Source organism: Canis lupus, chromosome 22 (genome assembly GCF_048164855.1).
Source record: "Canis lupus baileyi chromosome 22, mCanLup2.hap1, whole genome shotgun sequence".
NCBI lineage: Eukaryota > Metazoa > Chordata > Mammalia > Carnivora > Canidae > Canis > Canis lupus.
The window spans coordinates 19,207,002-19,234,629 of record NC_132859.1 but is presented as its reverse complement, the minus strand read 5'-3'; the positions used below and the strand labels follow the sequence as shown (position 1 = coordinate 19,234,629).

At 35.2% G+C, this 27,628-nt stretch overlaps 2 protein-coding genes and 1 pseudogene across 11 annotated transcripts in view; 2 read left to right on the top strand and 1 right to left on the bottom strand.

The window, feature by feature from the left end:
* The window catches only part of NCK1 (NCK adaptor protein 1), a 76,598-nt gene that overhangs the window by 35,771 nt on the left and 13,199 nt on the right, over positions 1-27,628 (top strand). For 7 of the 10 annotated variants that reach the window (XM_072792625.1, XM_072792626.1, XM_072792632.1 and 4 more), the window contains one exon: positions 16,777-17,020. In XM_072792625.1, the coding sequence (XP_072648726.1) occupies positions 16,795-17,020 (226 nt within the window). In that variant the 5' untranslated portion in view covers positions 16,777-16,794. Of the gene's footprint in view, positions 1-1,636; positions 1,736-16,776; positions 17,021-19,147; positions 19,303-27,628 lie in introns of those variants that run through there. The other 3 variants (XM_072792627.1, XM_072792629.1, XM_072792634.1) reach the window with 3 other exon arrangements.
* LOC140614525 (small nucleolar RNA SNORA62/SNORA6 family) lies at positions 5,121-5,267 on the top strand (annotated as a pseudogene).
* LOC140613971 (ubiquitin-conjugating enzyme E2 N-like) lies at positions 26,093-26,722 on the bottom strand. Its single transcript, XM_072792635.1, has one exon. It carries the CDS (start codon positions 26,671-26,673, stop codon positions 26,215-26,217), a length of 459 nt encoding a protein of 152 aa, XP_072648736.1. The 5' UTR covers positions 26,674-26,722; the 3' UTR covers positions 26,093-26,214.

Genomic DNA, 27,628 nt, shown 5'->3' with positions numbered 1-27,628 from the left:
AATCTACTTTCTTAGGCATTTATATAGCAACTCCAGCTTTCTTTTGATTCCTGTTTGCATGATCCTTTCCTTTTATGCCATCTATCATTATATTCAAAATGGTTATCTGATAACACTTGAATCTTGTTTTTTAATTTCATCTGATCACCTCTGTCTTTTAATTAGTTTAAGGCCACTTATTTAATGTAATTACTGATGTATTTGAGCTTAATTATGTGTTATCTATTTCTTGTGGGTTTTTTTTTTGTTCCTCTGTTTTTTTCTTCTTTTGGATTATTAGAGTACTTTTTAGTATCCATTTTATTGTATGTACTAGTTTTTGGTTGTATTTCTTTGTCCTATTTTTTTAGTGATGGCCTTAAAGATTATAATGCACTTTATATACTAATTTTTCAAAGTATATCTAGAATTTATATTTTACCACTTAAAATAGAACATAAAACCTTACAATCATATAGGTCCCATTGCCCTCCCCACTTTATATAATTGTCATATGAATTATACATATGTGAAACCCCTGTGTTAGTATTATATTCCCTTTCAAAAGCTATGCGTGTTTTAAAGAGTTTAAGAGATGGAAAAAATATTACTGTATTCACCCAGATATATACCATTTTTTTGTTCTTCCTTCATTGCTGAAATTTCATGTTTTCCTCTGATAATTTCTTTTAGCCTTAAGACCTTTGATTACATTTCTATTAGAGGCCATCTGCTGGCAACAAAATAGCTTTAGTTTTTTCTTCACCTGAGAATGTCTTTTTTTCATTTCATTACTAAAGGATATTTTCACTGAGTATAGAATTCTGTGTTGTTGGTTGCTTGCTTTCAGCATTTTTAAGATGTGGGTCCTGTTTTCTGGTGAGAAATTCTTAGTCATTCAAATTGTCTCCTATATCAGGTTTTCTCAATCTTAGCACATTGGATTGGATAATTTGTTACTGTGGACGGCTGTCCTATTTATTGTAGGATGTTTAGCATATTCCTGCCCTCTCCTAGTAGCACCATTCTGTCCCCCTCTTTCCAGTTGTGACAATAAAAAGTGACTTCAGACATTGTTAAATATCCCCTTGGATATGAAATAATCCCCAATTAAGAACCACTGCCACATATGTAATTTGTCATTCTTTTGTGGCTTTCAAGATTTTCTTTTTAGTGGTCAGATTATGATGTACCTGGACATGGTCTGAGTTTATCCTATTTGGAGTTTGTCTTAGTTTTTTGAATCTATAAATTTAAGTCCTTTGCATACTTTTAGAAAATTTCCACCTTTTCTTCAAGTATTTTTTTCTGCACCATTACCTTTTCTTTCGGGACTCCAAAGAACGAATAGTAGTTCTTTTGATGTTGTCTCATTAGTCCTTGAAGCCCTGTTCCTTTTCAAAATATTTTCCCTACTCTGTTCTTCAGCTTGGATAATTTGTATTGATCTGTCTTCAGGTTCACCTTATCTTTCCTCTATTGTAGTGTGCTGAATAGCAACATCCAAAAAGATGTAAATATTTCTTAATCCCTGGAATTTATGAACATTACCTCACATGGCAAAAGGTGTGATTAATGGTGGTAAGGATTTTGAGAGGTTGAATTTATACTGGATTATCTGATGAGCCCCAAATTCAGTGATATGTGGCTTTATGAGGCAGGGGAAGATTTAATAGAAGAGGAAGAAGAGGCATGACCACAGAGGCAGAGTGATGTAGCCACAAGCAATGCTGACAGCCACCAGAAGCTGGACAAGGTAAAGTGTACTTTCTCCTCTAGAGTCTTCAGAGATAGTTTATATAGCCCTGTCAACACCTTTATTTCAGAATCCTTGATTGAGTCCTTGATTAATATCTGGATCTATGACAGAATTAATTTTTATTATTTTAAATCACCTGGTTTGTGGTAATTTGTCACAGCAGCCATAGGAAATTAATGCATCTATCATCTTGATTCTGCTACTCAGCCTCTCCAATGAAGTTTTTATTTCAAATATTGTGATTTTTTTAGTTATAAAATTTCCATTTGATCCTATTTAATAACTACTCCTTCTCAGATGAGATCTTTCTGTTTCTTTTGAGAGTGTTCACATTTACCTTATGGAGCATGGTCATAACAGCTGCTTTTAAGTCTTAATAATTCCAACATTTGGGTCATTTCTTGGTTGGCACCTATTGGTTATCTTTTTCTTTGACCTTTTGACCAGATTTTCCTACTTTGTATTTTGAATAATTTTAGATTGTATACTGGATATTTTAAGTATTATTTTGTGAGGCTTTGGATCCTGTTAAAATTTCTAAGAGAATTTTTATTTTGCTGTTGTTTTAGCACACATCAATCTGATTAGAGTCAAACCCATCTTTTTGCTTTTTGTGGGTAGTAGTGCCAGCATCAGTTTAATTTTCTAGATCTTTGCTGTACTGTTTGAGTCTTTGTGCTATCTCTAACAGTCAGGGATGGTCTGGAACTTGGGTGATATTTTGCTGTTATCACTTGGGTGATAGCTATTATGTACTTAAGTTTTCAATGCCTTTTTAATTGGTCTACCTGACTAGGCCATCTGGATTTGTAATTGATACTTACCCAGAGGAGAAGCAAACATCTTTATGACAAGAGGCCCTTACCCTCCTACAGGGACTGAGAGCAAGAATGAGTTGTATCTCACTGAAAGTTTACATTTTATTGATTGATTGATAGGTGGATCGATGGGAGTGTGTGTGTACAGGGCAGGCAGAGAGAGAGAAGGAATCCCAAGAAGGTTCCATCCACATCCAGCACGGAGCGTAGTTTGGGGCTTGATCCTACGACCCTGAGATCATGACCTGAGCTGAAACCAACAGTTGGACGCCTAACCAACTGAGCCACATAGGTGCCACATTGAATGTTTACATTTTAAAGAGATGGCTCTCTGTTCTGAGAAAACACTTCGAGGTGGTTGAAGATTTATATTTTAAAGGTGCAGTGGAAATATTTATAATTGCAAGCTTTCTAAAGTAACTAAGAGGGGCCTCTCGTCACCAACTTCAGGTAGAACACATAGTAAATTCTTGCAATATCAAGCTTCCTCATGCAGGAACTTTTAGGGGATGGAACTGTCATCCTTGGGATGTGGCCTTAAGCCATTAGAAATGACTAGTGTTGGGCAGCCCCGGTGGCTTAGCAATTTAGCGCCACCTTCAGCCCAGGGCGTGATCCTGGAGACCCGGGATCGATTCCCATGTCAGGCTCCCAGCATGGAGCCTGCTTCTCCCTCTGCCTGTGTCTCTGCCTCTCTCTCTTTGTATGTATGTCTCTCATGAATAAATAAAACCTTTAAAAAAAATGAAATGACTAGTGTTTTTTTAAGTCTTTTAGTGTGAGAGCATGGACAAAATCATTGATGTTAAGAGTCTGCAGTTTTTATAGGCCAAGATTGAGGCCTAGTCAAGAAGAGGACTCAGAAGAGCTTGACTAGTCAAGAAGAGAGTCTTTGTTATAGATTGCCTTCATCAGCTCTCTTCTCATGAGAGTTTTCCTCATATTTACCTATCCTCAGCAATCCCTTCCTGGTTCCTTTTACCAGAAAGGTTGGCTTCTCTTATTATGAGTTTTAGTCTTTCATGTTGTTACTCAGTTCTGGATATGGCTGTGCTTGACTTAAGGGTGAAGTGGTGAGATAGTGGGTATTTCCCCCATATTCTTTGCACCAGCTGGTTACTTTTTCTCTTCCTTTACCTGGAGGGATAGGTTTTCCCTTGGGGTCTTATTGTGTGTGCCATAGCCACCATTGTGGCAGTGGTGCAGATCCACAACTGAGGCTGGCCTTGAGACAGCACTGGGAGAGGGGGAAAAAAGAAGAAATAAAGCCTCAGAGATTTAACCCACAGTCTTCTGGCTTTCAAGAACCTTTCCACCCGTCCTTTTTGGCCAAATGAGCTTCTCTTGAGTTTTTTCCTGATGCACCCGTTATGGCACCCGTTATGTTTCCTGTTGTGCCTACCTTTGGGTCAAAGCCAGAAAATAAAGCAGAAGGGGGGGTGGGAACCAAAAGGAAATTTATTGTTGATGTATTGTTTTTTTTTTTCAGATTGATTTCCCTTTGTAGTCTGCCTGATATTATTTTTCAGAGTCAGGAACTGATTCTTTGTATTTTTTTCTGGAGATTTTAGTTGTAATTAGTTGGAGAGAGAAGCTGCTTATACCCATTTTCCCTGGAATTAAAAATATTTAGGCCGATGAATTTTAATATAACTGAGTGTAGTTTCAGATTCCACATAACAAACGAGTATTTAAGAAACTCTACCACTTGTCAAGTTTTAGTGTAGTACCAATAAAGAATATCCACAAATATCTGTGAAGACTCTTAAAAGTACTCTTCTTTTTCCAACTACATATCTGTGTAACACCAAGTTTTCTTTTCAACCAGAACAGTATGTTGCGGTACATTAAAAGCAGAAACAGAAGAGTCTATTAAGTCAGACATTAAAAAGATTCGCAAAAATATAAAATAACACCACTCTTTTCACTGATATTTTTGTTTGGGAAATATTTTTTTTAAAGATTTTATTTATTTATACATGAGAGACACAGAGAGAGGCAGAGAGAGAGAGGCAGAGACCGGGGAAGCAGGCTCCATGCAAGGAGCTTGATATGGGACTCTATCCCAGGACTCCGGGATCACGGCCCAAGCCCGAAGCAGACGCTCAACCACTGAACCATCCAGGCGTTGCGTCTCAAGGAAACGAGAATTTTCATTAAAATGTTCTGTATTAAGATGCCTAGGTGGCTCAGCGGTTGAGCATCTGCCTTTGGCTCAGGGCATGATCCTGGAGTCCCAGGATCTAGTTGCATGTCATACTCCCTGCATGGAGTCTCTCATGAATAAATAAATAAAATCTTAAAAAAAAATGTTCTGTATTGGATTAAGTACCATATTTAGTTGAATTTAAAAATAACATTTTCTCACTTTTAATTCCCAATGTGGTAAATTTTGATCGATGCAATCAACATAAACAAAACCATTTTGAGTCTTCATTAATTTTAAGTATGTAAAGGGGTTTTGAGACTAAATAGTTTAAGAATTGCTAATTTAGTAGGTAGTTGGTTTCCATGCATTTATAACTTTATACTCTCATTTTCTGGTCTTTACAAGGCAGCATGGTACTACACATTGTTAGAGGTTGGAGTTGAGGGTACTGGCTGGCTGATGAACTCAGTGTAGGTATTGTGCTACATGAGAGACAAGACTTTAATACCACAGGAGTCTCTGGCCCAATGAGTGGAGTTTGATGGTAATTCTTGCTACAAGTATTTAAAGGGGGGGGGCAACGTGGGAATCAAAAGTACATCAACTTGTACAGTTATCATGATGAGCACTGAGTAATGTATAGAACTGTTGAATCACTATATTGTATACCTGAAACTAATGTAACGCTATCTACTGGAATTAAAATTTTTTAAAAAGTGTATGAACCTTGAGGAGGTCAAAAGAACATGCATTTGTCTTCCAGTTTCCACCACTTATTTTCTAAAGGTTAAAAGCCATTTAACTTCTTTGTATCCTGTTTTGTAAAGTGAGGATTATACTTCAAAGGATTATTGTAAGGGAAATGTTAGGTTAAATACCTGACTTATCTACATTCGATAAACATTCCTTGGTGTAGAGTTACATATTTTTAACAACTCCCAACCTTTGTGAAAGGGTATAAAAACCTCTGATTGTAAGCCAGTAGGTGTTCTCCAATTTAGTCTACTGATCCCTTTCTAATAATAAAGAATGATCATTTATTGCAGATCTCTAGAATAGTAAATTCTGTATTGTCTGTAGTGACATTGAAGTAATTGAGTTCTTTAATGTCAATTTAGTCCTATTCTTGTAACAACCAGATCAGGAAAGTCCAGGAGTATGATCAGCAAATGTGTATATATAGGTCTAGTTTGGGAATGAGATTGGAGGTGAAGTTGAAAAACAAAATGAGATCAGGAAATTAACCCAGGAAGAAAAGGCAAGCAGGATGTGAGTACTATAAACAGTGACTGATGTCAGTTCCAGGGTCCATGATAATTTGTATTATCAGAGCAAGGCAGGCAATCAGTGGGGATCAAAATAGGCAGTTGAGATTCTATCAAGGAAAGCCGATACTTGATGTCAGGCAGGAATTGGACACTGGTTAGTAAAGGCTCCTGGGTTCAAGTGCCATGTATATGGACACAGACCAAAGGACAGGAACCCAGTTCCTGAAAGTAAGAGTAGGGGCCTAGAAGATCCAAGTATAAATATCATGAATGTAGTTGGAAACATGGAGCTGAACCTTTTTTATTTTTTTAAGATTTTATTTATTTATTCACGACACAGAGAGAGAGAGAGAGAGAGAGAGAGAGAGGCAGAGACACAGGCAGAGGGAGAAGCAGGCTCCATGCAGGGAATCCAACGTGGGACTCGATCCCTGGTCCCCAGGATCATGCCCTAGGCTGAAGGTAGCACCAAACCGCTGAACCACCAGGGCTGCCCTGAGCTGAAGCTTTTGTAGGAGAATATAGAATGTTAAGTGACCAGCTTTACAACCAGGCCTCTTGGCTGGATCAAAGAAGAGTGGAGTCATACCATATTCAGTAATATAATTTGAACTAAATTTGGCTAAAAGAGATCAAGAGGGAAATGTTTCAACCCATCTTCTCTTAGTTTTGCTTCAGAGTAGGCATGAGATCAGAGTAAGCACGAAATAGGAAACATTACTTTGTTTTCTCATTTGGCCTCAGTTGCTGTCCCTCTTGTAGTGAAAGCAGGTCCTATCACTATTTCTTGTGTTTAAAGATAGTTTTCCCTATTATCTGGACTCTAAAATCACATTAGCTCTTTTATCTGCTACTTAACTGAAGAAATGGTCATCAAAGGAAAGTTAACTTATTAGTGTTTTTTTGTTTTATTTTTGTATGTTTTTGTTTCTTGTGCGTTTTTTCTTTATATTCTAATTGTTTAGGTTTTAGTCGTGATTCTACAATAAAACAGATTTACTTTATACCCTTATTTCTCGTTTCTTTTTCTTCATACTTTCTCCATGTTTCCTCACCCCTACTTTGTGTTTTGGCTGCCAATTCCTATTGTTCTGTAGCTTTCAGTTTTTTCTTTTTATGGTACACTTTTAAAAAATAGAGTAGGGACGCCTGGGTGGCTCAGCAGTGGTTAAACGTCTGCCTCTGGCTCAGGGCGTGATCCTGGGGTCCTGGGATTGAGTCCCACATCAGGCTCCCGGTGTGGAGCCTGCTTCTCCCTTTGCCTATGCTTTTGCCTCTCTCTCTCTCTGTGTCTCTCATGAATAAATAAATAAAATCTTTAAAAAATAATAGAGTAATATGTAATTATTTGTAAAATATTCAAAGCATACATATCTGTGGAGTATGAACCAATAAGCTTTACCAATCTTCCCATTCACTTAGGCCATCGCTTTTATAATTTGATGTATATCCTCCTAGAACTTTTTAATACATGTACAAACATATATAATGGGAGTTTTTAAAAAAATAGAATTATAATCCTATTGTTTTGGAATTTGCATTTTTGCTTAATATTTATTGACCATTTTACCCTGCCACTCTTGGTGTACATTTTATTCCTTATTTTTCACAGTTAATAGCAATGCCATAGCAAACATTCTTATGACTTTGGATACTTGCATTACTTTTTTCTTGTGTGTAGATTGCTGACTCAAAGAAATATGCACTTAAAATTTTGGCAAGTGTTGTCAAATTCTTCAAAAATTTTATTTTTAAAAAATGTTTGTTTGTTTGTTTATTTATTTATTTATTTATTTATTTATTTGTTTATTTGGGGCTGGGGCATGAGTGGAAGAAGAGGAAGAGTCAGACTTCTCACTGAGCAGGAAGCCCATGTGGAGCTCCATCCCAGGACCCTGGGGTCATGATGCTCAACCAACTGAGCCACCCCCATTGCCCCTTCTTAAAAACTTTTATACCTAAAATATAATAACCAAGTTAAAAAGACCCATGACTGGAAACAATTTATATCAAAGACAAAGGGCAAATATTCCTACTATATAAAGTGTTTCTAAAAATTGGAAAAGAAAAAAAAGCTATACCTTGAGAAAATGGGCAAAAGATGTAAACAAGTAGTCCACACAGAAAAACAAAAGTAAATCCTTTAAATTTGGGAAAAGTTGCTTAATTTCACTGTAATGGAGAAATATAAATAAAAACTGCTTGAAATGCCCCTCACTTTTTTTTTTTTTTTGTAAGATTTTATTTATCCATTCGTGAGAGACACAGAGAGGCAGAGACACAGGCAGAGAGAGAAGCAGTCTTCCCACAGGGAGCCCGATGTGGGACTTGATCCTGGGACCCCGGTACCACACCCTGAGATGAAGGCAGACATTCAACCACTGAGCCACCCAGGTGTCCCTGAAATGCCATTTCTTACCTATCTGGCAAAAAATCCAAAATCCACAGTTTGTTGGTGATACTGTGAGGAAATAATCACTCCCATAGATTGTGGAGAATACAAAAGGAAAAAGAACCTATGGTGGGGCAGCCCCGGTGGCTCAGTGGTTTACCACCGCCTTCAGTCCAGGGTGTGATCCTGGAGACCTGGGATTGAGTCCCACGTTGGGCTCCCTGCATGGAGCCTGCTCCTCCCTCTGCCTGTGTCTCTGCCTCTCTCTCTCTCTCTCTCTCTCTCATAAATAAATAAAATCTTTTTAAAAAAAAAAAAAAAAAAAAGAACCTATGGATAGGGAATTTGACACTATCTCACAAAATTATGTAAACCTTAAGCTTCAATTCAGCATTCTTACTTCTATGACTAACCCAAAAGTACCCTAACAGAAAAACAAATGACATGTGTATTAGACTTCATTGCAGCACTATTTAATATCAGAAGGCTGGAAACAACTCCTTGTCCATCAGTAAGATCTAGTTGAGGAAACTGAGATACTTCTATACTGATGAAGTACTGTGTAATACTTAGAAAAGAACTTTGATACTGCTTTGGAATGGTGTTCAGGATATATTGTTAAACTGAAAAAAGTAAGGTTCAGACAGTCCATAGTGTGCCCCTCCCTTTGTGTGTATACATGTTGTGAGGGGACATGAAAATTAGAATTTCCAATTTACATATGTTTTCTCTTACATATTCAAACAATAGAAAGATAAACCAAAACCAATAAAAAATGGTTATCCCATAGGGAAAAGGAGACACAAGAGAGAAAAGGTGAATATGGAAGCAGAACTCTGAATGTACCTTATTTGGTTGTTATACTTTTAGAACCATCTAAATGCTTTATATAATAATGAATTAAAATTAAATTCTAAGGGTACCTGGCTGGCTCATTCAGAAAACCTGCAACTCTTGAACTTGGAGTCGTGAAGTCAGCATTGGGTATAGAGGTAACCTGTATAAATAAATAAACTTTAAAAATAACTAAATTTTTAAAAGGAAAACTAAAGTGTTCTCTAAAAAATGGAAACAAATGAACTCTGCCGTTTATCTAGTTGGTGTTCTAACCACACAGAAGCATCTATTTTGCCTTTCTTGTAGAGCCTGTGTATTAGTGTAATCATTCATTTTAAATATCAGCCAGACATAGGGTGCCTCCTGTATTATGGCAATAAGTAGTTCTCAGGAATTATCTGTGAACTATTCTTGCATCAGCAACAACAAAAGAACCTGGGTTGGGGGGATGGGGCAATAAAGTTTCTAGATAAAATTATCAATTTACAGGAGATAGAGGAGATAAAGGAACACCATGAACATGCACCTCAATCAAATCCACAATGTAGGGATCCCTGGGTGGCGCAGCGGTTTGGCGCCTGCCTTTGGCCCAGGGTGCGATCCTAGAGACCCGGGATCGAATCCCACATCGGGCTCCCGGTGCATGGAGCCTGCTTCTCCCTCTGTCTGTGTCTCTGCCTCTCTCTCTCTGTGACTATCATAAATAATTAAAAAAAAAAAAAAAAGGAACTAGACTGCCTTAAAAAAAAAAAAAAAAAAAACAAATCCACAATGTAGGGAGTACTACAGGTCAAATGAAGCCGAGTCCTTTGATAAATCATGTGGAAATAGTGGGGAAAGAGAACTGTTATATAGACGAAGGAGATAGGAAACATTAACTAAAGAGTAATGTATAGACTTAGTTTAGATCCTGGCTCAAACCAACTATAAAAGACTATTTAAATATACTTAGTAAAACTTGAACATTAGTATTGGATAAAAGGAAAGAATTGTTGCAGGTGCTCTTAGCCTTAATGAAGAAGCACTTACATTTTTAACAGTACAAGTTTTTTTTTAAAAAATATGTTGATAACTGAATTTCTGTATACTTTATTTGCCATGTCATGCATTTTTATGCATTTAAAACCTTATTCTTACTTGGGGTTATAGGTTTTACCAGACTTCTTTTTGCTATGAGGTGGGGGGCCCATGACAAAAAAGGTAAAAGAGCACTTGATTCATTGCTAACTTTTGTGGGTTATGTGTTCTTAACTATCAGGATTTGTAGGTGAAATCCTAGGATCCCAACACCATCACCAATAATTGGGGGGATAGATGAACTGCAAAGGCAGAATACTGATAATTTAAGTTAGGTGATACATATGGGGTTCATTATACTATTCCTTACTTTGTATGTGTTGAAAATTTACATAATTAAAAACTTAAGCTGTATATCAATTTTTAATTATAATGCCAGTAATGTAGTGGAAGGCATATCTTGTACATTCTGGGGAGCATTAAATCAACTTGGTTTTTTTTGTTTGTTTTCTGTTTTTTACAATACTTTTGGACTGTCCCTTCTCTTACATAATTGCTCTTTGTCCTTTGCCAATTTTTAAACTTAGTCTCTTTGTTTTTTGGTGTTGGCAGTGGGTACGATAATGGCTCCCCTAAAGATGTACAAATCCTAATGTCCAGAATCTGTGAATGTCACCTTACGTAAAGAGAATTTGCATATGTTAAGGATTTTGAAATGGGGAGATTATCTTAGATTATTGTTGTGGGCTACTGTAAATTATAAAGGTCCTTATGAGAGGGAGGCAGAAGAGGGTTCAAGTAAGGGAAACAGATGTGAGGATCACACTGAAGGTCAGAGTGGTGCAGTCATGAGCCAAGGAATGCAGGCAGCATCTAGAAGATGGAAATGACAAAGTAGATTTTCCCCTACAGCCACCAGAAGGAGCACAACTGCTGACACTTTGATTTTAGCCCCCAAGATCCATTTCATACCTCTAACCTTCAGAGCTATTAGATAATTTGTATTAAGTCACTAACTTTGTGATAATTTGTTAACAGCAGCAGTAGGTACTAATGTCCTTTGCTGTATAAAAGTTAAAACATTTTTCATTTTATGGTTTCTTACACTGAAATCATGGTATTAAAAGACTTCCTTACATTAGGAATGTGAAAATATTATTTCTATATTTTATTTTTTGTTTTGCTTTTTTATCTTTAATCAATGTATTTTAAATTTTTAATTTTGAGATACAGATCCACATGCAGTCATAAGAAATCTTACAATTTACTGAACGATTCAGTAGCTCCTTTACTTAGTTTCTCCCAGTGATGACATTTGGGAAAAGTATAGTACAGTACAACAACCAGAATATTATATTTATACAGTCAAGATACAGAATATTTTCATCACCACAAGAATTGATGTTGCCCTTTTATAACCATACCTACTCCCCTCCAACTCCTACTCCTTCCTTAATCCCAGGTAACCAAAATCATTTTGTCATCTCAAGAATGTCATATAAACGGAGTTACACAGTGTATAAACTTTGGGATTGGTGTTTTGTTTTTGATTATTTTGGTTTTTTTTTTTTTTTGTCAGCATAATTCCTTGGAGATACATTCAGGTTATTGCATCTATTTATTATTTTTTCCCTTTTTATTGCTAAATGGTATTCCTTGGTATGGAGTATATGTACCATAATATGTTTAACCATTCTCTTGTTGAAGGACACCTGAGTGGTTTACCATTTTTGGTTATCACAGATAAAGTGTCTATCAACATTTATGTAAAAGTTTTTGTGTGAATAGAAGTCTTCATTTCTCTGCAATAAATGCCAGGCGTACAGTTGCTTGGTATGGTAGAGAAGCTACCAAACTGTTTTTTTTGTTTTGTTTTTTTTCAGAGCATCTGTGTCATTTAACATATTCTCATCAGCAGCGCATGAGTGATCCAGTTTCAAAATAATCTTTATCAGCATTTGGTATTGTTACTCTTTTATTTTAGCCATTCTAATAGGTGTTTAGTGACATTTCACTATGGTTTTATTATTTTATTTTTTACTTTTTTTTCACCATGGTTTTGATTTGCATTTTCTTAATAGCTAATGATGATGAACATCTTTTTTTGTGCTTGCCATCTGTATATCTTCTTCAGTGAATATCTCTTCATGTCTTTTGCTCATTTTCTAACTGAATTTATTTTTCTACTGTTGAGCTTTTCCAAGAGTTTTAGATCTTGCTTTTGGTGTCAAGTCTAAGAACTCTTTGCCTAGCTGTATCCTGAAGAATTTCCCCTATATATTTTTCTTAAAGTTTCATAGTTTTACATTTAAGGTTGTTATTCATGTTGAATATGTTTGTATGAGGTATGAGATTAGGTCTTGTACTTTTTTGCTGGCGCAGGAGCTTTTGATGTCCTTTTGCTTTAGCAACATTTCTTGAGAAAGCTTCCCTCACCCCCATTGAATTACTTTTTGTACCTTGATCAAAACCACTTGGGCTTATTTGTGTGGGTCTGTTTTTGGGTTCTCTTTCTTTTCTATTAATATACTTGTCTATTTCTTTGCTGATACCATACATCTTGCCTACTCTAGCTATATAATGAGCTTTCCGCCCGTTTATTTTGACTTTAAAACATTTTAGCTAGTTTAGTTATTTTACCTTTCCACCTAAATTATAGAATAATATTGTCTATATATACAAAAACTTTTGCTAGGACTTTGGTAAGAATTATGTAAACCTGTGTATCAATTTGGGAAAAAATAGCATCCTTACAGTGTTGGAGTCTTACATTTCAGTAGCACTTTTATTTAGATCTTCTTTAATTGCTTTCATCTGCATTTTGTAGTTTTCAACATACAGTCTCCATGTTTTGTTAGCCTCGCACCTCTTTCATTTTTTTTTTTTAGTAATTATAAATGGTCTTGCATTTTATTTTAAAGATTTTATTTATTCGTGAGAGACAGAGAGAGAGAGTTAGAGAGAGAAGCAGGCTCCATGCAGGGAGCCCGACATGGGACTCGGGACTTGATCCCAGGTCCCCAGGATCATACCCTGGGCCGAAGGCGGCGCTAAACCGCTGAGCCACCTGGGCTGCCCTGGTATTGCATTTTTAATTTGCTGTCATGTGTTCATAGACAGCATCTAGAAATACAACTAATTTTGCCTGTTGATCTTGTGTCCTGCGACTTTGCTAAATTCACTAGTTGGTTAGTACTGGGAGAGTTTTTGGGTTGTTTTTTGGGATTTTTTTGTTTGTTTGTTTGTTTTGTAGCTTTTAGAATTGTTTCTGTAATCAGTCATGTCATCTGCAGATAAGGAGAGTTTTATTTCTTTTCTGATCTATGTGCAGTTTATATCCTTTTCTTGCCTTGCTGAACTGGCTAAAACTTGTAGCGCTTTGTTGAGTAAGGATAGTGAGAGCGGATATCTGCCTTGTTCAGGATTGTAGGAGGAAGGCATCTGTCTTTCACCATTAAGTATGTTGTTAGCTATAGGGTTTTTGTAGGTCCTATTTATCAGGTTGAGGAAGTTCCCTTTTATTTCTGTTTTTCTGACAACTTTATCATGGGTGTTGAATTTTGTCAGATGCTTTTTCTGCATTGAGTAATAAACTCGTATGATTTTTCTTAGCTTGTTAATGTGCTGAATTATACTGATAAATTTTTGAATGTTGAACCAACTTTGCGTCCCTAGAAAAATCCTACTTGGTCATGGAGTATTAATTCTTATCATATACTGCTGAATTCTATTTGCTAATATTTTGTTAAAAATTTTTGCATCTATATTAATGAGGGATATTGTTTGGTAGTTTCCTGTTTTTATACTATTGTCTAGTTGGGACGTCAGGTAATATCAGTTTTGAAGATAAATTGGGAAATATTTCCCCTCTACTATTTTCTAGAAAGGATTATGTAGAATTGGTGTAAATTATTTAAATAATAAAATAATAATAATAATAATTCTTTAAACAATAAATTTAATTAATTAAATTTAAATTAAATTTAAATTTTTTGGGGGTAGAGTTTTTAAGTTATGAATTTAATTTCCTGAATAGATTAGGGCTATTCAAATTATTTCATATTGAGTGTGTTTCGGTAATTTGTATTTTTTGAAGAATTGGTCCATTTCCTCTAAGTTGTCAAATTTATGTGTGTAGATTTGTTTGTAGCATTCCCTTACTATCCTTTTGATGGGAAGGAGCAGCTTTGACTAACTCAAATACAGTTTAGAAACTAGAGTCAATCCCCAGTAATCACATGGCTAGTGCAATAATAGTAAGGTGGTAACTAGAAGGATAATTGGCATATTGTTAGGAAACTAGAAAGTTCTAGGTACACAACCTAATGTCATGTCAACTCTAATTTTCTATAGAATGTCATTTGTTGGTTTTACATGATTATTCTTCTAGATAAATTTTAAAGTCAGTTTGTCAAGTTTCAAAATTAATTCCATTGGGGCCCAGGATTAAATTTTATTTAATTTGTAGATTTTATTTAATTTGTGCAGGTTCCCACAGGGAAGGAATTAGAATCAGTCTGCAAATATGCTTGAAAAAAAAACCCTCTCTGCCTTCTATTGCCTCAGAAGGCCTATCACTCATTGTTGAAAATTTTTTGCATCATGTGCTAGTAATTAATTAGACTTGGTTACAACTTTTTATTTGCAAGTAATTTTAAACAGAAAGGTTACAAGGATACAAACTGATTTTTCTGGTTTCTCTGTTCATTGTTTTTTGAATACCACATCATTCTCCTATTTTAGCATTATTAATTATTCACTGCTGTACATATTAGAGTCATTCTTTCAGAAGAATGTGCAGTAGGTTTTGAGGCCTTGTAGTGCCCCACCCCCCCCAAAGGCATCTGCGTTTTAAACGCAAACGTTATCTACACTTGAATGCTATTGGATGTTGAATTCAAGATTAAAATGCATTTCTTGGGATGCCTTCAGCTCAGTCAGTTAATCTTTTGCCTTTAGCTCAGGTCATGATCCCAGGGTCCTGGGATCGAGTCCTGAATCTGGCTCCTTGCTCCTTGCTCAGTGGGGAATCTGATTCTCCCTCTGCCCCTCCTCTTGCTTGTGCTCTCTTTTTAACATTAAAAAAAAAAAAAAAAAAAAACTTAAAATGCATTTCTTTGAGGATATTGAACACCTTGCTTTGTTGTTGAGAAAAGAGAATGCTATTCAATATCCAAAACTAAAAGCTGAATTTATTTGCTTGGTAAGCCAGAGGTAACTGTTTATGTAAAATAATTTCTGAAGAAAGCAGGGATCTCATCTAATAAATACAGGAATGAGTTAGATTTGTAGTTTTCCTTTCTTTGTTCTGAAAGTTTGTATAAATTGGAATTACTTGTTTTTTGGATTTTAATAGAACTTTCCTGTAAAACCATATCCTAATGTTCATTATGGGAAGATTTCTTAAATGACTGATTAAATGTTAGTACTTTTTTAATTTTTATTTTTCTATGAATTTGTACATTTCAGCTCATATTTATTGATAAAGTTGTTTGTAATATTGCCAGGTATTTTGAATGTGTGCAGAATTCTAATCATGACTCCCTTTTCATTCCTGATATTTGGGTGTGCTTTTTCCTTTGTTGCCAGAACTATGTCCATTTTGTTAGTCATAATAAAGAACTACCTTTTTGTTCTGTTGAGCCTTTCTTCTGTATCATTTCTTTCTGTTTAATGAAACTCTACTCTTATTTGTATTATTTCATTTTTTCTGCTTTATATTCTACTTTTCTACCTGTTTAAGACACACTCAGTTCATTATAACTTACTTTAAGGTTTTCTTATTTTTCTGCTGTAACTATTTACAACTAGAATCTCTTATACTCCTTTTGCTGTATCCCACAAGTTTGGTTATATATAGTCTTTTTATTATTTGACTCCTCTACATATTTTCACAATTCTATTATAATTTCTTCTTTGATACATGAAGTTTTTAAAAAGCTTTTTGTAATGATTGGCAGAATATGGTTGTAGGATACCAAGTACATGAAAGTTATTGAGACTTTTTCTCTATTGCTTAATGTTTGATAATTTTCACATATGTTTCATTTATATTCTTTTGGAAGTAATATTTGTATATGTTTATTAGATCAGACTTAATGGTTTTGATGTCAGTTCTTATTGAGCTTTAATAATTTTTTTGTCTCCTTGATTTATTACTGAGATAAGTATGTTAAAAATTGTCCACTGTGACAATGGATTTGTCCAAAAAAATTTTTTTTTTGTGGTTCTGTCAGTCCATTTTGGAACTATGTTAATAGACAGAGGTTTGGCTGTTATGTATATTTAATAAAGCCTTCTATTGTGTAGTGAAATTCTTTATTACTGATAATGGTTTGCCTTAATGGTTTGTCCTTTTTGTGTGTTATTAATATAGCTACACCATGTTTGTCTTAATTAGTATTTGATTAGTTTTAGTATTGCCTGTTTTTTTGTTTTTGTTTTTTCATATTTTTTCTTTCAACCTTTTAGTTCTCTTAGGTTTTTACACGTATCTTTTTTGAAAAGTATGTAGACTACTATTAAACCTTGTAAAAATATTGTATATGTTATTACAGTGCTGAAGCTGCTGAAAGATGGCAGAAGAAGTGGTAGTAGTAGCCAAATTTGATTATGTGGCCCAACAAGAACAAGAGCTGGACATCAAGAAGAATGAGAGATTATGGCTTCTAGATGACTCTAAATCCTGGTGGCGAGTTCGAAACTCCATGAATAAAACAGGTTTTGTGCCTTCTAACTATGTGGAGAGGAAAAACAGTGCTCGGAAAGCATCTATTGTAAAAAACCTAAAGGATACCTTAGGTAAGTTATTTTTGTGTTAAAACACCAACAATACTTTATTTAAAGTGGATGTTAGAGCTTGGTTCTTTGTATAGAATTTTGGCAGCATTGGGCAGAATTGAGTAGAGAAGGCCAAGACTAGAATTTCAGCTAGGCTAGGTACATTTGGCACATAGCACATTTTCAAGTCAGAAGAGCGTAAGTGTTAGTGAGCATTTTCTATAAATCTAGCTGCTGTTCAAGGGCCAAACTATAGTGGTGCTGATGAGCAGGACTGAGTCTGATCCTTTAGCCAGGACCTGTTGAACTGTGTGAATGCCTATAGGAGTTGAGGCGCAAATTCTGCATCTCATTGAGGCAAATAAATGAGGGAGATTCAGAATTGCCAAGGAGGCATTAAGGCAACTTATGACACATTGCTATATTTTACATTTAACAGCCTACATTTTGAATTTTGCTTTTAAAAATAAACCATCATTTTGTTCTTGTATTTGATAAAAGAGTTTCAAATTGTGGATCGATCATTACTGTAGATTAGCATCTACAAAGCCGATTTCTTTCTTATTTTTCTCCCCCCTCCCCCATCCCTTTTTCTTCCTTTAACTGTAAAGTTTGTTTTTACTAGCTCTCCATTAGGGCCAGAGATAATGGAACTTGCTTCACACCGGGCTTGGCTGAGCTGATAGGAAGGAAATATGCACAGATGAGGACTGGCCTCTTTCTTTTTTCTTTTAATTAAACTCTCCTTAGCTGACAGGAAGGAATGGGAGGGACAGAATTTCATTTTTGGTATTCAGGCAAACATGCTCTTACTTAATGGTTCTTTGTATATATGTAGACGAGAAAGTAAAATTTCTGCTTGCAAAGATAGTTTGGCAATGAGTAATATGGCATGATTGACAAATATGAAATATTATTGACTAACTGCTTTATATTAGCTTTATTTTTTATTTGACCTTGTTATCTAGAGTGCTCTCTCCGTTATCAGCAACAGAAGACAAATCTTTTATTTTTGACACTGTAAAATAGCCAAAACTAAAATATAATACAACTCAAAGTAAATATAAAATATTGGGATATTGTTTTGTGAGCAAATAACAATTCTAATATTCTAAAGGAGTTATTAATCTGAATTTTCATCATGACATCTAACTGCTATATCTGAGGATACCTTTTATTAAGATTTTAAGGTGTTGCAAATAAGACCAGTATTATTAGTTTTTAATACTAGTTTTTAAGTGAAGGACAAATCAGATTTTCCTCTAGCAGAAGAGACCATAGTTAGAACCAGGAATACTTGTGATTTTGTAAATATTGGACACTTACTTAAAGCATGTACATCAGAGGTACTGGGGAAAATTAAGGTAACTTCTATCAAGAAAGTATGCCTCATAGGAATGCAGGCACAGAAAGGATTAGGGTTACACCTAGATAGACTTTTTATTCCTTTTTAAAAGGATACTGGTATCCTGGGCAAATGTTTAAACAGAAGATGGTGAAAAACCTAATATCATAGAGCAAAATGGAAATATATCCCAGTTTTAGATACTACTGAATATAAACTTTAAAAAGCCCAACTAGAGAGAATTTTTATTATTTGTTGATATTCCTGGGAAACCTTTCATACTATTTTCTGATATAATTGAGACAGTTTTGGCAAGATTTTATATCTAAGTCATAGAGTATCTCTGCTAACTTTACTACTGTATTACAGTTATTGCTGCTTGTATTGCAGGATACTTGAAAACATTCTGTTTTAAGTTAATGATTGTTAGTTCTGTATAATGATGTAATTCTAGCTTTTGTATCAGAAAGCTGCCTCTTTCTCAGAATTTCTGAACTCCTTTTGGTAACTTAAATGTCCCATGTGGCTAAATGGATTTGTTTCACAGTGATTGTGCTGGTGGAGACAATGTTTGAAAGATAGAAAAGGGGAAACAAAGGAGAGAGTGAATGTATGAATATATATTCATTGAAAATGTATACTTTAAAGCTTTTTCCAAAATACGTCTGAATAATAAGGTAACATTCGTGGCCATGATGATATACTTGTTTTACAGATTCTGTTAGATTTCAGGGGGGAAAATGTTTTAGAAAGAGAGAAGCCTCAGAAAAATTCTCCCAGAAAAACTTTCTATTGCCTGGGTGTAGGCCAAGTCACATGGATTGGGTGTGGGGAGTTTCAGTGTTGCAGAACAGACCAGGAAGCTCACTGAGAATTATTCTGAGCTGTGTTAACTGACAAGAGAATACGGGATTTTTGTTCAAAATGGATTGGTTAAACGTCTTTAAAGACTTTTTCAGTAAGTTCATCTGTTTATTAAATCCATAGTTTTCTTGTAGTTTTTAAAGTAGATTTTTCGGTTTTGTGAATTTAAAGAAAACTGTATGGAACCTGGTGTGTTTATATAATAGGCTGGTGCTTTATATTGTTTATGAAACATAAGCTAAATGATTGGTGATAGTTCAGGTAATACTAGTTTTGACCTGATAAGTAATATAGTTTTGAAATGTTTTAGTATCAGTGTTTAAATAATAAAGAAAAAGATATAAATGAGTTCGCAGTTAGTTTTAATTTGGTAACTCTGAACTTAGCATAGACATTTGAAGTGAATTAAATTATAAACATTAAAAATATGAGGAAAAGAAAGGATTAGATGAACAAGTTCCTTCATCTTCAGTTTTGAATTAACATAATATTGTTTTAGTAGTTTTTACTTAGATTTTAGAGGAATAATGTAGAAATAACATTTAATAAAGCAGGAAAGAGAATGTTTTGATTTAATCAACGTAGGATTGGTAGAAATTGCTCTTTTGGTAAATGTGAGATTTGATATTTTGAAATGAGTCTTGAGAGCAACTACATACAAAGAAAATGAAAACAGTGAAAGGAAGTAGTGAATTACTGGGATTGTTTTGAGTTCAGGTCATAATGTAATACTGATACTAATTTACCAGAACCCAATGTGTATATTTGCTCTTGGCCTTTTTATGATCTTATGATAGTGAACTTGATTTGATCTTTTTGAACATTTGTTTAGTGTTTCTAGAAAAATGAACAGAGGAGTTGTTGTAGAAGTCTCATGCATAAGGAATTTAAGGAAACAAAGAGTAACCTGTTGAGAGATTTCATTTTCTTTTTTTTTTTTTTTTTTTTTGAGAGATTTCATTTTCAAGCAGAATTGTAAAGGAGTAAGTAATTTGTTGAGAAAGAATGTCATAATTGTAATATTAAGACTCATTTGTTTCTTTAGTTAATTTTGATGACCAAGTGAAATTCTTCTGGAATATATCTCTTGTGTTTACTTTTAGGAAAGTTAATGCATTTTTAGATCCACTTTTTGGGGTAGTTTTCCTTTTGGAAATTTATTTATTCATTTGTTTATCAACATATTTTTCTTGAGAGCCTACTGCAAGCCAGATAAAAATCATAGGGTGAAAAACTAGTACTTTCATAGAACTTATATGGTGAGGAGGTAGATGAGGGTTGTTATTTAGTATTAAAATACTAAATAAATGAATTTCATATCTCATTTTGGTCATAAGTGATGTTGACTGTAAATCAACCAGAAATGGTGTAAAAAGAATATATCATTGATATGATGATTCATTATATACCATCGATAGAATAATAAAATTATTCTTTCTATTGTCTTGCAAAGTTGGTAATCTTCAATATATTTGTAGACCTGAGGGTCAGGGTATGAGATTTGTAACCAAAATACTCCTTTTTTCATTACCTGCAGGAAGCCCAAGTTTGTATTTATTTTGCTTTGAAGTAAAGGTACACTATATGTGCTCCTTATGTGGTGGCTAAAATAAACAAAGAGGGTACAGTATTTTAGGTAAAACAGAAAAATCAAAAATAATAACTTATTTTGTATAGATGAAATAACATAAAAATCAAAATTTAAATAAAGACTTGTAATGGAAAAAACATTGTATATTTGCATTTAGAATTCCCTAGTTTTGCTCCTAGATATACCATTTATTTAACTATGTGATCAAGAGTATATACCTAAACTTTCCTGATCTCTTATTCTTTATTTGTGAAGGAGATTTGGGTAAGACTAGATGATCTGGAAAGTCCCTTCTAACTCTAAAAATCTTATGGTCCTGGTAAAACAACTGATCAGTTTACATGTGATAGAAATCAGGGGAAAATCCATGAGGGAGAAACTGGTTTTGAAGAAGTAGAAACATAAAACCATAACTATATTTCCTTAAAGAACTAGAATCAGTAATACTTTCTTTGGTCTAATTCTGTTGAACGTTTATGTAGTCAGTGAATTAGATGGAGTGAAGATGGCATGTTTAAAGTAAAGAAGACCTAAGGCCAGAAGAATAACTAATACATTGAGTTCATTGAAAGCTAAAAATGAGAAATAAACAATGTGAATAGGGACAATGTAAAATTTTACATTAAGTTTTTATAACGAGAATTGTTTTTATAAGAATTGAAGAGCTTGCTGAGAACCTGGCCTGGCAGAATTATGTAAAATTCTTACATGAGTTAAGAGACTTATTAAAGAGCTGCTGTGAGGTCATGATCTCAGGCTCATGGGATTGAGCCCCTGCATCAAAGCTCCACACTGGGTGTGGAGTCTGCTTAAGATTCTTTCTCCTTCTCCCTTTGCCCCTCCCCACTCTAAAATATTTTAAAAAGAGCTGCTATGATATTGTGGGCGCCTCAGAATTTTAATGCAGTTCATGATAGCATTGATTCAAATCTGTAGTTCAAGTGAAAGGATGCAAATAGCTGGCTACCTTATCTGTGTGCTGGCCAAATGAAACATGATACAGTTTATCCATTTTGGGTAGATATACTTTAACAGTGGTATTGAGAAACTTGGATGCTTCTAAATATTGGCATCCAGCATATCAAGGATTTGGAAACCAGGTTACATAAAAACAGTTAATGTGTACAAAGATTTGCCTTAGGAAAAGGACAACTGTCTTGTGACTGGAATATTCGCAATGCTTAACCAGATTCTTAAAAACTTGGAGGAGGTGATAATATATTGTTTTGGTCAAGAAATAGTACTGTAGGAAGAGAGAAGTAAGACCAGTGGGTAGGAGTGAGGGGAACATTGCAAGCTATGCTAACACTTTTGGTTTTAATTTGAACAAAGCTAATGATAAAAATGCCTCAGAGTTGTGCATATCCTCAGTGCTCAGACCTAGGCATTTGTCCAGCTATTAAATGCAATAATAAAGACTTTAAGTGTTTTTGAAAATTAAATGCCAGAAGCACTAGGAATAATAATTACCGTTGATTAATGGAGTGCCTGCTATGTGCTGTGTACTGTGCTGAGTGCTTTACATACAAACTTTTAAAAAACATGTTGGAAGGTAGGGAATTAACTACACACTACCATTTCACAAACCTGGAAACTGGAGTTTAAAAAAGATTAAATAACTCAGGATCAAATTAACCAATAACTAGCAGGACTAAAATTTAAATTTAGAGTTTTTTGTTGTTGTTAGGGTTTTCCTAGTGTACTCATGACTAAGTAGAGAAAGAATTACAGTCAGGTAAGCAATGAATTAGAAAGATTTGATGCCAAAGGGACTAAGATTAAGAGGTTTGCGGAGAACTGACTATGAAGTTGAGCAGAATTTAGAAAAGTTAATACCTTGATCCAAGGGAACTTGGTTATTGTGGATGATCTCATTGTTGCTGATTATAACATAATTGAGAAATTAAAATATTTTACATTCGTATAATTTTATAAGTACTTTTCTATGTATTCTCTCACTGGTAACAGGAGATCGGAAAGACCATTTTTTTTTTTTTTTTAGCAGCGGAGACAAAGGGCAATGAACAGGTTCTTCCCAAAGAATTTTAAGCAGAGGAGGAAAAAACAGGCTATCCATTATGCATGCATTTGTCAGTCACTCACATGATAAACACTAATGGAACACTTAATATGGTCCAGGCAGTGGGGCTAGAGAAGTGATTAAAAAAGGTGTTTATTTTCAAACAAGTAAATATTGGTATACAGAGAGTTGAACATTAGATTAAAAGTATTTACAAAGAATGGTAGTGGCACAAAAAAAATACCTCCATTCTGTTTGAGGGGAGAGGGATATCTCCATTGAGAAGATACTTTGTTTGAATCTTGAAGAATGAGGGTGGCATGTGTTTGAGATTTAAAAAAAAAAAAAAAACCATCATGGACAAAGGAACTCAGAGACTTAGAAAAGCCTGGGTTTTTTGGGTACTGAGGAGCTTATATGCCTTAGCGTTAGTATGAAGTTGAAGACATGCTCACCTAAAGAGATCCTAGAGGGCTTTGTGTTGGATAGGAAACATATTTTAAGTGTATTTTTTTTTCTCCTGAAATATTTCTGGCCTCTGAGAGTTAAAATAAGTTGTTTTTGGTGTTTTCCCACTTGGAACTTTAATTGGTGGGTCTGTCCAAAAATTCTTCATTCTTTTTTTGACAACGTATAATTAGCCTTAGACATCTTTTTCAAAATTAAAAAAAAAAATCATTTTGGAATAGCCTTTAGCTTCAAGTTTAAAATTTGTATTTGCTTACGTCACTCTTCAATTTTAATCAATCTAACAAATATTTATTGAGCATCTGGTACGTACACAGTTCTAAGTAGTATAGGAAATGCGAAAGATCAATGGGACATGGAATATTCCTCCTTTCTGGAAGCTGATGGCTGTAGTAGATGAGCTTAAAAAAACAAACGCAAAAACTGCTGGGATACGAGTACCTCAACAAGTACAAGGTGCTAGGGTGCTATAAAAAGAAGAGCTTACATCATTGGGGGTTGGTGGAGGGAAATGAAGGTTGTTGGAAAACAGAAAATGGGAAGTGAATTGTTACTTGAAAAGGCACTTCTTGAATGGGCAGAAGTTTGTGGGTTTTTTAAAGATTTTATTTGTTTGTTTGTTTATTTGAGGGGTGGGTATTGGAGAGCAAACAAGCAAGGGGAGCAACAGAGGGAGAGGGAGAAGCAAGTTTCCCACTCATCAGGGAGCTGGATGCCTGGCTCAATCCCAGGACCCCAGGATCATGACCTGAGTTGAAAGTAGACACCTTAACTAAGCCACCCAGGTGCCCTGAGAGGCAGAAATTTTAGTAAGGTTTTGGAAAGAAACTAGCACACAAGGAAAACAAAATCCTGAAGATTGAAATTATTTATTCAGGGGATTTAAGTGGCCCATTTTTATGAAGATTTAGGAAGTTTCATTGCAGGGCATATGGAAGGAATCTTTTATTTAACAATTACTATATGTATTGTGCTATTTACATTATTTACTTTTTTCAAAAGATTTTATTTATTCATGAGAGACACAGAGAGAGAGAGGCAGAGACACAGGCAGAGAGAGAAGCAGGCTCCATGTAGGGAGCCCGATGTGGGACTTGATCCTGGGACTCCAGGATCACGCCCTGGGCCAAAGGCAAGCGCTTAACTGCTGAGCCACCCAGGTGTCCCTTTTATTCACTTTTTAAACATTTATTCACTTCTTACAACACTGTGGTAGTAAGTGGTGTTTTCTACATTTCTAAGTTCAGAAAAGTGAAATTGTTTGCTCAAGTTACTACAGTAAGTGGTATAGCTGGGATTTGAACCCAAAGGCTCATTCATAGTCTATACTGTTTTCAGTACTCTACACCATAAGCCTAGAAAGGAAGAGTGAGGACATTCTAGAGAAGGCTATATAGATTCTAGGAAGAGTATTTCTCTTAATTTGATAGGCAATAAAGAGCCACACTGTTGACTGTTGAGCAATAATGTCATGTGATTGCAACTGTATTTATGGATGATGGGTTGGAGTGACACAGATTGGATTAGTAAGGAAACCAGTTTAGAGGGTATTGAAGATTCAAACACAACAAAATGGCCTGAAAAAGCATAGGGATAGTGGGAATGGAAAGTGTTGGCAGAAAGGAAATAAGGATTTGATGGTGGGAATCTTTTAAGAAAAAAGATATTTATGAGGTAAAATTCATATAGCAAAATCATTTTAAAGTATATAATGCAGTGGCATTTAGTATGCTGACAGTGTTGTGTGACCATCACATTTGTCAAATTCCAAACCGTTTTACCCCAAAATAAAACCCCATTTCCTATTAAGCAGTCACTCCCCATTATACCTTCCCTTCATCCCCTGGCAATTGCTAATCTGCTGTCTATATGAATTTACCCATTGTGGCTATTTCATGTAAATGGAATTATATAGCATGTGATTGTGATCTCTTGTGTCAGGTTTATTTCACATGACATCCTATTTTTAAGGTTTTTCTGTGTGGTAGTATTATGGCTGAATAATATTCCATTATATGGATGTATGCCTTATTTTGTTTCTCCATTACTCTGTTGCTGGACATTGGGTTGTTTCTACCTTTTGGCTATTGTGTATAGTGAAACTATGAACATTTGTGTGTAAGTATTTGAATATGTGTTTTCAGTTCTTTTGAGTATATACCTGGGAGTGGAATTATCATATGGTAATTAAATTTTTAACATTTTGAGGGACCATTGTTTTCCATAGCAGTAGTACCATTTTACATTTTTTTTTAGAATAACAAAAAATATTTTACTAAAACATAAGATTTACAGAAGTTTCCAGACAAGCCATACAAAATGCTCACAAGCTTTTTCTTGAAGGAAGGATTCTACACTTGACAGCAAAGTCACAATGTTATTAGGGCTGTGATGTTTGTTTAATGTTCCCATTTTGGTTCAAACAATCAAGCTTGTCCATCTACAGCGTCTAAATAAAGTTAGACTTGGCTAGAGAGCATATTAGCTGCTTTTAACCAATGCAATTAGATCACCATAAAAAGGGGGAAAGGAGCCCATAAAATTAAAATAAAACTACCTCTCCCCCTCAAAAATAATAATAAAGAAAAACACCCACACCCCTGCAGCTAACCCTGACAACTACCTTCATTCACAGTGCTTTATACTTAAACAATGATGGGGGAAATGAATAAAAGCAGAGAGGGGCCACTGCTTTTAAACGTTTCACAACAATCCAAATAGTACTTCTAGCCTCTGCTCATGCTTTACAACAGTGAATCAGGAAAAGACATAGATTTGCTAGTGTGCATTTAATCACCAAAGGACTGAAGATGTCTGGGCTTTTATTCTGTAACGTTTCTAAGACTGTGTCCATTAAATGCAAACAAAAAAGGAAGAAGTCTTGGCAGAACAGGAGAAGTGATGCACACTTGATAATCAGATGGATTTTAAATATTATTCATGGCATATAGCCTAGTCCATGCTCTAGCTGTTTCTATGGCTTGGGCTTCGTTGGTCTTCCACTGCTCTGCTACATCATTTGCTAACGGATCATCTGGAGTGGGAGCACTTAACAAAGCCTGGATCGATAGCAGAACTGTGCGGATCTGCAGTGCTGGGGACCACTTATCTTTCAAAATATCTAAACATATTCTTCCCAACTTGTCTACATTAGGATGATAAATTTTGGTCATGAAACGTACTTTAGGGGCTGCCATCGGGTATTCTTCTGGAAGGAATAGTTCCAGTTTAAAAGTCCCTCCCTCAAAGGGGGAATCCTGGGGGCCAGCAATGACCACATGAAAATAACGGGCGTTGCTCTCATCTGGTTCTGCTTTAATGCCAGGAACTGGTTCTGCCAGCAAACGCTGGGTTTCCTTGATAATCCTGCGGGGCAGCCCGGCCATCTTGTCAGATCCCGAGTTCGGCCTCTGCTCTCGACCCTGGCTCCGCTCGCCTCACCCCATTTTACATTTTGATCAACAGTGTTGGAGGGGTTCGTTTTTTCCATATCTTCATGGACACTTGTTATTTTCCCTGTTTTGGTTTAGTTTTGTTTTGTTATAGCTATCTTAATAGGTGTGAAAATGTATTTCATTGTACTTAGATTTGCATTTCCCTAAAGACTAATGATGTTGAACATCTTTGCATCTGTTTTTGGGCATTTTATATCTTTGTTGGGGAAATGTTTGTTCAAGTCCTTTGCTTGTTATTGAAATAGGTTCTTTTGCTGCTGGGTTCCAAGAGTTCCTTATGTGTTCTGGATTTAGACTGTAGACTGTATGTAATCTTTTTTTTTTTTTTTTTTTTGCTTCTGCGTTTGGGGTCAAATCTAAGAATTCATTGCTACTCCCAGGTCATAAAGATTTTCCCTTATGTTTTCTTCCAGTAGTTTTAAAGTCCTCACTCTTATATTTCAGTAATTGATCCATTTTGAGTTAATTTTTGTTTGTTGTGCAAATTAGGAGTCTGACTTCATTCTTTTGCATATGGATATCCATTTCTCCTAGCACTACTTGTTGAAGAGACTGTTCTTTCCCCCCATTAAATGGTCTGGCACCCTTGTCTAAAATCTGTTGACCATAGATGTATGAGTTTATCTCAGAACGCTCAGCTCTGTTCTGTTGGTCTGTATGTCCTTTTATGCTAGTACTGTACTGTTTTGATTACTATGTGGCTTAGAAGTGAATTTTGAAATTGTGAAGTGAAAATCCCCCATTTTTCTTTTCAGCTTTTTTTGGGGGGTGGTGGCAAAGGGAGATGGAGAGAGGGAATCTTAAGCAGGCTTCATGTCCAGCGTGGAGTCCAACATGGGCTTGATCTCATGACCTTAAGATCATGACCTGGGCTGGAATTAAGAGT